This window comes from Mirounga angustirostris, unplaced genomic scaffold (assembly GCF_029215605.1).
Source record: "Mirounga angustirostris isolate CCGP_5_RB_7025 unplaced genomic scaffold, mMirAng1.0.hap1 SCAF_8, whole genome shotgun sequence".
Classification (NCBI taxonomy): Eukaryota; Metazoa; Chordata; class Mammalia; order Carnivora; family Phocidae; genus Mirounga; species Mirounga angustirostris.
The window spans coordinates 30,837,553-30,848,730 of record NW_026991716.1 but is presented as its reverse complement, the minus strand read 5'-3'; the positions used below and the strand labels follow the sequence as shown (position 1 = coordinate 30,848,730).

Below are 11,178 nucleotides of genomic sequence, written 5' to 3'. Positions count from 1 at the left end.
ACCGCCCCCCCGCACTGCTAGGTCACTGGCTCCTGGCTTCATGGGGGACAGTGGGATTAGGAAGCTTTCCTGCAGGCTGCCCCAGGTCTCTCCCCAAGTCTTGCTCCCTCTTGACTTGCTCTGTGACTTTGGCAGGGTTATGGGATGCCTCCGGGCTTCCGGTTCCCCTGCAGAATGGGGTGCCGGGGAGTTAGTAGCTGTGTTCTTGGCCTCTGAGGAGCTAATGGGTGAGGGAACATTTTGATGAGGGGTCAGAGGTGAGGTGAGGGTTCAGAAGGCACTTGCCAGAGAAACCCAGGAGTTGAGGCTGGACTCTGGGGTGCTGTACCCTCTTCCCTCTCCTTTCCCCAGATCTGGAGCAGTCAGGGCCTTTGCGGTGGGAATTACAAGTAGGGGACAGGTGGCTCTGAGACCCCTGTTTGGCCTGGATGCAGGGATCACATCTCTAGGAAAACCTCCCAATCCAAATGCAAGCCCTTCTTCTAAATGGCTAGGGAAACTGAGGCATAGGATGGGCATGTGGCTTGCTGGTCTTCATTTGACAAGCCCATAAGGAGGGAAACCTGGGAGTCAGCCCCCCAGCCAATCCCTGACTCAGCTTCTAGCTTTTCTCCCTGTGGCCTTTTAAGTTGAGGGGAGGGAGGTTGCTGCTGGCTTTGAGCGGGAGGCTGGGGCAAGGGAAGGAACCCCAGGGGAAATTAGCCCAAATTAGCAGTAAGAATGAGGAAGAGCTGGTGTTCTCTCCTCTACCCTTGCAGATAAATATTTAATCACAACAACAATAATAATGACAACGATCATAATAATGTGCAGTAGCTCAGGCCGTAACCTGAGCCCCACTCTCAGAGGGAGGAAGTGGGGGAGAGAGGAGGAGCAGTGGAGAAATTGAGAGATAAAGACCATGAGAAAGATGGCGGGGAAGGAGGCCAAGCAAATGAAAAGGAGGCTTGCCTTCTTGAGCTTGGAGCCCCTGGGGTTACCCTCTGTCCCGGGGTGGCTGGGCAGCTGGGGTGGAAATGTGAAATTTCATTGCCTGATTCAGGAGGAGGAGTCTGAACCCGGACAGCCCCAGCTTCTTCCTGGCTGCTCACTCTAAGTGTGAGCAGCTCCCAGCTTCATTTGTTCTGCAGGGGGCCTTGCAGGCTTCCCTTATCCCTGAGTCCCCAAGGAGCCTAAGTGTCTCTCGTTCCAGAGCGGGGAGCTGGGTTCTGCGCGGTGTTTTGCTTCTCACTACCTGTGTGACTTGGGCAAAATGCTCTCCTGCTCTGGGCCTCAGTTTCCTCATCTCTAAAATGGGGTGGGACCCTGTAGAACTGGTTTCTTGCTACTCCTTCATGTGGGTGAGTGTTGAGGAAGACCCCTCTTCCTCCCAAGTCAGTTCCAGGCTGTTCCTGGGGAGTGTGCTCTCTGATGCCCGGATTTCTGACGGCAGTGGGTACAGGCCTTGTGAAATCTTCGAACATGACCTAATTTCTGCCTCAGGCTCTCCCACTCGAACCAAAGTTGAGCAGCAGCTGGGAGAAAACCAAGTTCAGATTTGTGGAGCCTGTGGCAATAACCTCCAGCATCTCCTTCTCTCAGGCTCCTGATGAGAGATCAGAATAGCTAATGTCTTCTTTGGGCTTCTGTTTGATTCTCTCTCTCTCTCTCTCTCTCTCTCTCTCCCTTCTAAGGTTGGTAGGAGGAAAGCACTGAAGCTGTTTTCTCCTTGATGCCAAGATACGTCAAGCTAGGAGCACTCTCTTTTCACGCTCCTCCGTCAAGAACAGGCCTGCAGGACGTGGGGACCGAGACTAGCACTTTGCTTCTCCCTGGCCGCTCCCGGCTGCCTGGGAGCATGGCCCGTGTCGGCAACTGAGCACTGCCCGAGTGGCGGGGAGCACCAGCGTGGGTTACCCCGTTGGCCGCCCTCAGCCACCCTGCTGCTGAAGCTGCCCTGGAGAGACTTGTGGGAGCTGACCCACCCATGCTCACCCAGGCTGTGGGGCCAGGGGCCTGCCAAGGCTAGGAGTGGGGCCTGCCGTTCATGGGTCTCTAGGGATTTCCGAGATGCCTGGGAAGACAGGCTGGGGCTGGTGGTGGGCCCAGTTGCCTCTTTGCCTGCTCCTTAGCCTTTATGGCCCCTGGGTGCCTTTCTCCCTGGGGAAGCCCAAGGGCCACCCCCACATGAATTCCATCCGCATAGATGGGGACATCACACTGGGGGGCCTGTTCCCAGTGCACGGCCGGGGCTCAGAGGGCAAGGCCTGCGGAGAACTTAAGAAGGAGAAAGGCATCCACCGGCTGGAGGCCATGCTCTTTGCCCTGGATCGCATCAACAATGACCCGGACCTGCTGCCCAACATCACGCTGGGCGCCCGCATTCTGGACACCTGCTCGAGGGACACCCATGCCCTCGAGCAGTCACTGACCTTTGTGCAGGCGCTCATCGAGAAGGATGGCACGGAGGTCCGCTGTGGCAGTGGCGGCCCACCCATCATCACCAAACCTGAACGTGTGGTGGGTGTCATCGGTGCCTCGGGGAGCTCAGTCTCCATCATGGTGGCCAACATCCTTCGCCTCTTCAAGGTTAGTGCCTGGCTGGTTGGCCCCAGAGGTGGTCTTCCAACAGCCCCAGCCCTCCACACCCAGGGTGCTGGGCCTGGCTAGTTTCTTTCTCCTCTTCCCTCCTGGACTCTGAGGAAGAGGAAGAGAGTTATTCCCCCCGCCCCCCGGAGCAGTATCTGAGAATTTGGGGGCAGTCCTGTGGTCAGAGCTTAGGTTCAGCGGAGTGAAGATGTCGGGAGGGCCCCAGCTCCGTGGTGCTGACTATGGTGCTGAAACAGCACCATCGCCCGGAGCTCCTTGATCAACTCAGCTCCTCTGTGGGGAATTCTGAACCAAGAGAGGAAAAGGAAGTGCTGGAAAACAACAGAAGGGAGGAGGAGATAGGTGGACAGATATGTAAAAAGACAGTTAGATGGATACGTAGAAATACAGGTAGACAGAAAAGGACAGAGTCGAAGAGATAGATAGGCAGAATGGAAATACGAATGTTGGAGATTGCCGGAGACATAAAGCAAGACTTTTGTTTTGACATTGTTTTCAAATAATTGCAATTCTCAAGAAAGATATGTTTTTCGTCTAGTAGCTGAGAAAGCCCAGTGTGGCCCTCCTACTCCACCCCAAGATTATGCTTATAAAATGTGTCTTGATTTTTTTGGAGGGGGCACTGGGCTACAGCACCTGCAGAGGCTGGACGAGGACAGGGAAAGGGCCTGGCAGGAGCAGGCAGTCTCTGTTTCTCTTGCTCCCTGCCTGGAACCAAGCTTCCCTCGCTCATTTCCTTCCTTCTGCCCTTCTCTCTTGCACACCTTTCTCCCTTTCCTTCTGGAATCCTTCCCCACCCCCTCCTTGCTACCTCCCATCCTCTCTTCCTGGGGCAAGAGCTGCTGATTTGCAATTCAATTGAAGCCAAGTGCTTTGCTAAGCTGCTAAAACAACTGAAAGCTACCGGGTAGAGAGAAAAACATTACAAGCATTTTACCAATAATTATGAGCCGCTCTTCTCTTGGAGCCTGCCTTGTTTGCTCTGTGTGTTTGTGTGTGCTTGTGCTTGTGTGCGTGTGTGTGTGTGTGTGTGTAAGGGGTAGGGGTGTGTGTGTTGGGGGGGAGAGAGAGAGAGAGGGAGGGAGAATAAGCTGGAGGAGGAGGAAGGAATGCACAGAGGAAGCTGCTGGGTCCCTCCTTCACCCTGGTGTCAGGTTCTCAGCCTCTGGAGGTGGCCCCTTCCCTCCTCAAAGTCTCCAGAATTAGGCGCAGTGGGCTGAGAGAGGCTGTCTGGGCCCATGCAGAGTGGGAAGTGCTGAGGCCATTTGCCCAGTCCCATGATACATAGTACTTGGGGGGCATTTCTAGGGGCCTGGGTAGAATTGGGGATGAATGGTGTAGAAGGCCATCAAGATGGGCAGGGGGGTGGGGGTGGGTGGGAAAGAAAGAGAGTTAGAGTTGTCCTGTCACAGCATGGGGTGGGGGTTGGAACTTTCCGGGGTCATGTGCCATGTGGTTCTCACTTATGGGCCTTCTTCCTGGAGTGTTGGTTTTACGTGATGATCAAGATGGAAACACTATCTTAATTTTCAAGCAAATGGATGCATTATGAAGAATGCCAGATTAAGATGAAACAGAAGGCTTGAAGGAAACCTTGCCCTTGCAGTAGACGATCAGAACAACCCCTATGGGGCTGTACTGCCAGACGTCATTCCTCGTAGATGGTTTGGGAACGGGTAGCCTGGTCCAGGTCTCCCACCTGCGCTGTTTTGCATTGAGGAGTGGAGACCCAGAGGGGAGGAGGAAGCAGGGCTCAGCTGCCCAGGCCCTGGCCTGGCGGTGGCTTAGGCTAGCTGAGTCATCGCTTCAGCCCACCTGCCCCAGGCCTGAGAGGTGAAGCCACCTGGGGCCATCAGCAGAGGGGATGAGCCCCAGACTCCTTGTCAGTCTGTCTGGGTGGGGCCTAGACCCCTGTCTTAGAAAAGGCCAAAAGTTTCCTTATTGGAGCTTTTTATTAAACGCTTTCGGTGACTCTGGGTGTTTCAGAAGACAGCCTGATGGGGCCCTCATGGCTGTGACCTCAGTGAGTGACCCCGCCTGCCCCGCCATCTCCCAGGGGCGAGCCAGTGCCCACTTCATAGGGAGGTGGAGAGGCTCAAAGGAGTGGAGAAGTGTCACGACACAGGGTAAAGTCTCCAAGAATAGGATCTGTGAGTATTAGGACTTAAAGCATGTTCTTGGAAATGTGGCCATTTTGGGGTGAGGCATCCAGTGACCCCACATGGGAGTGCACTTTGACTTCTAGTCCCTCTCTGGTTGGGGAAAGGTCTCTGGTGGGATGAGGGTGACTCACCAGCCTAGGGGCTCCCAGGTGTTCCTTTATCTCTGCTCATCTGGTCACCTAGGAACATGCCGAGGCCTCAGTTTCATCTGTGCCTCCTCAAATTGCAGAGAGATGAGGGGGATGGGGCAGGGGGTCAGGAGTCTCCCTGGCTGCACAGAAAGCGCGATGGGACTGGGAGGTAGAGGCCTGGGGAGGAGAAAAGGAATGGCGGGCAGAGGGGGCATGTTGGAAAGGGCAGGGCAGGGCAGGGGAGATGGGGAGAGAGCCAGAGGGAACCAGTCATCTGTGGTCTGCATTCCCTGTGTTCCTTTTAACAGCGTTAATGTTCCAGGCTGGCGACAAGAAGGCTCCTCAATAATTAAACTGATAGAAATGAGAGGCTGGGTGAGAAACTTAAAAGCCATTTACAGAGGCAAAAAGGTTAAACTTTGGTGGTGGTGGTTGGGGGGAGTCGGGAGCAGGAGCCCCTGGCTGGAGAGCATGAGGGAGGGGCGCCCAGGCCGGGGCAGCTCCTGTGTCAAGTGTCTCTCTCAAAGGGCACCGCTGCGGCCCCAGGCCCGCTCTGCCACGGCCAATAAGTGGGGCCTGCTGGGAGCTTCCACCAGAGGCTCTGATTATAGCTCCCCTTCCTCCAAAAGGTGAATTTCCTGTGCGCAGCTCAGAAAGGAGCTCTGGGCTTGGGGGTACAAGACGTGATTTCCTCCCTGGCGAAAGCTAACGGGGTGCTGTCGGGGTCAGGGTGTGAGCAAGACTCAAAACTAGTAGCGCTGGAAGGGGCCAACTCCCCATCATACAGATGTGGAATCTGAGCCCCGATTAATTGTCAGGGCAGGGCTGGAAGTCAGGTCCCCTGCTCCCAGGCCTGACTCCTTCCAGAATGTCTGTCCAAATAAACTGGGTTGGAAAGTGGGACCCAGGCCTTCATGGGGACCAGAAGCCCTGACTCTGGGAAGTTGTGAGTCTGACTTGACAGCTTATATCCCTTACTTCCTGTTCCCATCCTCTTCCTTCATCCTCATTTTGGCGCTCTCTTCCTGGGACGGGGAATATTGATGGGTGTAAAGAATACGTTTTGGAAGAGATCCTAAAGGCCGAGGATGTGGCCTGCGCAATACTATGTTGGGACAGCCCAGGTTCTGGAGCCAGTTCGGTCTGGGTTTGAATCTTCTTTCCACCGGACTTCCTTCACCTCCATTCACCCTATAGGTCATTTACACCATAGTGTGAATAAGCCAATAAGATCTTTTCCCGAGAGCAGCCATTGCTGCGGGGAGAAAGAACATATCAAGTGCCTTGGAAGGAAGCAGTTTTCAAATCCCAGACTTGTAAGAGCGAGAAGGATTCAGAAATCATTGCATTGAGTCCCTCATTCATTTGCAGCAGACAGAAAAGCTGAGGCTTGAAGAAGGGGGTGTGGCTATCCAGCATGGTGGTTAAGAATTTGGATGCTCGGGCCAGATAGTCTTTGTCACTGTGGCTAATGGTTTCTCTTGTTTGTGCCTCTGTTTCCTCATGTGTAAAATGGGGATGAGAACGGCCTCGTAGGCCAGGTGGGAGAATTAAGAGTTAATGTCCAGAGCAGGCCTAGCACGGTGCCTGGCACACAGTCAGCCCGCAGGAAATGTCACTGCACAGCTTGTCGAGGGGCCTGAAATCAGCATGAGAGACTCCATTGATGTGGAAGAGGCTGGAGCGGGTGGGCAGTGACAGACGGTGACCTTTGAGGCTGATCCTGGAGAGGCCCCACCATCTGCTGGGTCTCTCGTGTCTTCCTGCAGACCGAGCAGCCAACCTAACTTTCAGAGAACGAGCTATGTCTTGCTGTCACACAGTGGGGCATGGGAGGAAGGAGTGGAGGGAGGGTAGAAGGGGGCAGGCAAGAGAGGGGGCGGAGGGGACATCGGTGAGCGGGGCGGGGGGGAGGGTGGAGATGGGCAGGTGCCCCAGTTTCCTAGGAGAGGCTGGGCCAGGGGCGCTGCTGAGCTATATTATCCCTTCTGTGCACCCCCCCTCCCCCGCCTCCCCGCCTGGCAGTGTGATGCTCTTGACCCACGTGGGGCCGTGAGTGCTGTAAAGGTTTGTGGCTTGCTTCTGGAGAAAGCTGCCTGCCTGGTGCTTGGCTCGTTCTACTCCTCAGCGCCTGGCCCAGGACTCTGGGGGAAACTTTGTGGCTTAGATAACACAAGATGTTCTGTTGAGGATGTGGCTTTGTGTCTTCAAACTGTTTTCACTGCACAACCAGGAGGAACTTTCGAGAGAGTCCATCCACACTCCCAACAGCTTGCCCCTATCCCTTGAAGACAGCTTCATCCTTCCAGCGCCCAGGCCAAAAAACTTGGTGACAGCTTTGACCATCCTTTTTCTACTGTCAGCAAACCCTATAAGGCTTTCCTTTCAGAATGTGTCCTAGATGTGACACCCCCACCTTTCCCACCCCTGGAGCCTCTCCCCCAGACCATTGCAGGAAACTTCTCTTCTTCTCCCTGATTTGGGCCTCTCCACAGCCAAACCTTTGCTCAGGGGCCACAGCGATCTTTCTAAAAGCCAGATGGAATCTACTCACCCCTATTAAACCTTTCATTGGTTTTAGATCAAAATGCAAACTTCCAAACTCCTGCTTCTCTGAGAGGCTCTGTGCTACCTGGCACCCTGACCACATCTTTTGTCTCTCTTGGGTATACTCCACACACTCATACCATTTTCCTTATGGTCCTTGATGACACTATTTTCCCCACCACAGGGCCTTTGCACCTGCTGTCCCCTCTATTTCAATGTTCTCCCTTGACTCTCTGAGGCTAGATCCTTCTTATTCAACCTTAAGCTTAAATGGACTCCCTTCAGGGAAGGCCCCCCCCCCCCAATTATTCTGTCTTGTTTCTTCATCTTTCCTTTTATGGCACTCATCACAGTTTGTATTCCTGTCCATATTTCCTCGTTTTCCTGTTTGCTGTTGGCTTCCCCCCTAGACTAGGGGTTAGCAAACTACAGCCCAAGAGCCAAATCTGGCCCACCACCCGTTTTTGTGTGACCCATGAGCTAAGAATAGTATTGGTATTTTAAGTGCTTGAAGAAAAAAATCAAAAGAATCATATGTTATGACACAGGAAAATCATGTGGGATTTAAATTTCGGTGCCCATAAATAAAGTCCTGTGCCAGGGCTCGTCTTGATCCTCACAGCAACCCCCAGGGGTACAGTTGTTATCCCCATTGTACAAATGGAGAACTGAGGCCCAGAGAAGCTAAGCAACTGCCCCAGGTCACACAGCTGGTGTGGTGGAGCTGGAATACAAACCCAGGCTGTTTGGCCCCGAAGCCACCCATTTTGCCAGTCTGCGCTCCTATTGCTTGGCCATCAGACAGACTTGGGTTTTACACCTGGCCTGATACTCACTGTGGGGCCTTTCTGAGCCTCAGTTTACTCACGGGCATGCTGGTATTCACCTGGCAAAGGTGCTAATGTGTACAAAGCCCTTAGTTGGTGGTTAGGGGACGCTGGTGTTACCCGAAGGTTTTTTTTTTTAAGATTTTATTTATTTATTTGACAGAGAGAGACACAGCAGGAGAGGGAACACAAGCAGGGGGAGTGGGAGAGGGAGAAGCAGGCTTCCCGCGGAGCAGGGAGCCCGATGCGGGGCTCGATCCCAGGACCCTGGGATCATGACCTGAGCCAAAGGCAGACGCTTAATGGCCGAGCCACCCAGGTGCCCCTACCGGAAGGGTTTTGATAGATGTTAGTGTTTGTGAGGTGCTGGGCCCCTGGAGGGGTGGGGGAGGAGTGGGCAGTGGGGCTTGCTGAGGGTGACTATCAGGGGCTGCTTCCTCAGGTGGGGAGCACGTAGCCCTTGCTTTTACTGCGTCCCTCTTTCCCCCAAGCACTGGGTGTCCCTCTGTGGTGAGCATCCCGGAAGGGGGACCTCAAGACAAGGGTCAGGCTGGAGCCTGGACAGAAAGGGGAGGGAGGTGGGGGGAGGGGACACATGGCACCGGGAAGAAGCTGCAGCCCCACGGGGGAGGCTCAGAGCCCCCCACCCCTGTGACTACTCCTCTGCCCATTCTCTCTGTGCCCTCTGAGCTCTGTCCAAACCACCTGAACGTTGCCCATGGTGGAGGGGTTCGAGGGGTACCCCCGCCATACAGTCAGATACTGGGGAGACAGAGGTGGCGGGAGGACGGGTGGGTAGGGCTGCTGGGGTAGAGGTTGTGTGGCTTCAGTGGTTCTCAAGCCCGGCTGCTTATCACAGTCCCCCAGGGGAGTTTACTAGAGCATTCAAATCCTCAGCCTCCAGGGGGCTGATGAGACCTGAAGGCCAGGCTTGTGTTTGGACACCTGCCGGGAGGCTTGGTTGACCACCAGACCCAGGTGCTCTGAGTCAGTCTAGTATTCCCCCCCTCCACCTGGCTTCCCCAGGGGGCACCCTGCTCACCCTGCAGTCCTCTCAAGCTTGCTGCCTCCCAGGTGCCCCCTGGGCTTGCAGACCAGCTCTGAACACAGGAGGTTTGGGGGTGGAAGGTGGGATTCTGCTCTGGCGACTGGACTGGCAAACAGGCTCCTTACTGTGAAACTAAAAGGAGGGAGAGGGTCCTCCAGGGCGACTTCCCAGAAATGCCCGGGAGGGAGGCCTGGGGTCTCCTGGAGTCCAGGTAGGAGCTGACAGGGTCCCTGGGCGAGGTGTGGGGCTTTGCGGAGGGGCTGAGGTGGGACTGAACTTGGGGAGGCTCAAGTTCACGACTGCTGGCATCTCGCTCTCTCTCCTGTCTGGACCTCGGCTTGCCCATCTCTAAAAATTAATTCCCCACCCCAGGAATTCAGATTAATTGGTCTGAGATGGGGCTTGGGTTCCCCAGGTGATACCCACGTGCAGCCCAGGTGAAGAACTACCGCTCTAAGCAACCTTATAAAACAGGACACAAAATGGAGTAAGGCCTAGCCCTGGTGAGCTTCCATGTTTGAGAGGGAAGACAGGCAGTGAACAGGTAAAACAGATAAATATCTCACGGGGAGGGGCAGTTTCCTGCAGAACGAAGCAGGGAAGTCACTAGAGAGGTGAGGGAGAGGGGGACCAATTTAGATGGCATGGTTGGGGGTGGCTTTCCTGAAGAGGGGACATTTGTGCAGAAGCTCGAATAGAGTAAGGGGGGGGGGTTGCCCTATGGATATTTGGAGGAAGAGTGTTCTACGTAGAGGGAACAGCAAGTACAAAGGCCCTGGGGCAGGACTTTGCCTAGTTATTGACCTAGGAACTCAAGAGGGAGGACCAAGACAGTCCTGGGGACGGGGGGTGGGGGGGGGTGGACCAAGGGGGTTCCAAAACCCACATCCTGATCCTTATTACTGCAAAACGTGTTGTGCGAGGGGGATCAGCAGGAGTCTGATGGCCTTGGGCAATCCCTGGGCCTTTTAGGACCTCAGTTTCCCTACGTGTAAAATAGGCAAGTGGTCCCTGCACTGTCCTTGTGGAGCCACGGAGGCGATGGGGGAGGATCTATAAGGGCAGAGCCTGAGCGAGAGGCTCATTCTTTCCCTGGGCTCCCATCCTGCTGCCTCTTCCCACCCATGCCCGCACTGTCCCTTTTCCACACCACCCCCCACCCCAGCCTGAGGAGGGAGAGCTGGAGACAGGAGCAAGGCAGGGCCAGCCAGACCGGGAGGCGGCAGGGTGCAGTGGTGAAGGCATGGGCTCCGGGGCCAGATGGCCTGGTTTCAAACCCCTGCTCTGCCATTTATTGCCGGGGTGGGGGGGGGGCACCGCTCGCTGCCTCAGTTTCCTTATCTGTGGAATGCCAGAAACCCACGTCACAGGGCACTGGGAAGATTACATGAATGCATTGCAAGTGCTCGGGGCAGAACCTAGCATTAGGCTGCAGATGGCGGCTGAGTGCCTGGTTGTTGTGGGCAGCCAGGAGCACTCACTGGCCTTGGCGGCAGCCACATGCTGGGTAGCTCAGATCTTGGCCCCAGGTCACTCCGCCTCTCTGGACCTCGCTCATCTCATCTGTGAAATGGGCAGAATTACATGTACCTTTCAGGGTGAGGATGTGGAATAATGCAGTGAGGAGCTGGTGGTGTGGTGGGTGCTCAGTAGGGCTCAGGAATGTTAGTCCTCATCTGCTGACAGCATCCAAGAGGGGGCTCAAGGGGGAGGGGGTGTGGTCTGAGCCATGCTGGCTGGGGAGCTGGGCAATGCCGAGGGGCGGATCACTGGCTTCTGGCAGAGGGATGAATGGTGAGTGTACTGAGTGTCCCCAGTGTGATGGTCCTGGGGCTCCCCTGACCCTCACTGAGAGGTGTGGGGGATGCTGGCGT

At 55.2% G+C, this 11,178-nt stretch overlaps 1 protein-coding gene across 1 annotated transcript in view; it reads left to right on the top strand.

The window, feature by feature from the left end:
- The first annotated feature begins 1,685 nt into the window (after window positions 1-1,685).
- The window catches only part of GRM4 (glutamate metabotropic receptor 4), a 105,725-nt gene continuing 96,232 nt past the window's right edge, over window positions 1,686-11,178 (top strand). The window contains exon 1 of the mRNA XM_045865977.2: window positions 1,686-2,568. Coding sequence (XP_045721933.1) covers window positions 2,050-2,568 — 519 coding nt within the window. The 5' untranslated portion in view covers window positions 1,686-2,049. The remainder of the gene's footprint in view (window positions 2,569-11,178) is intronic.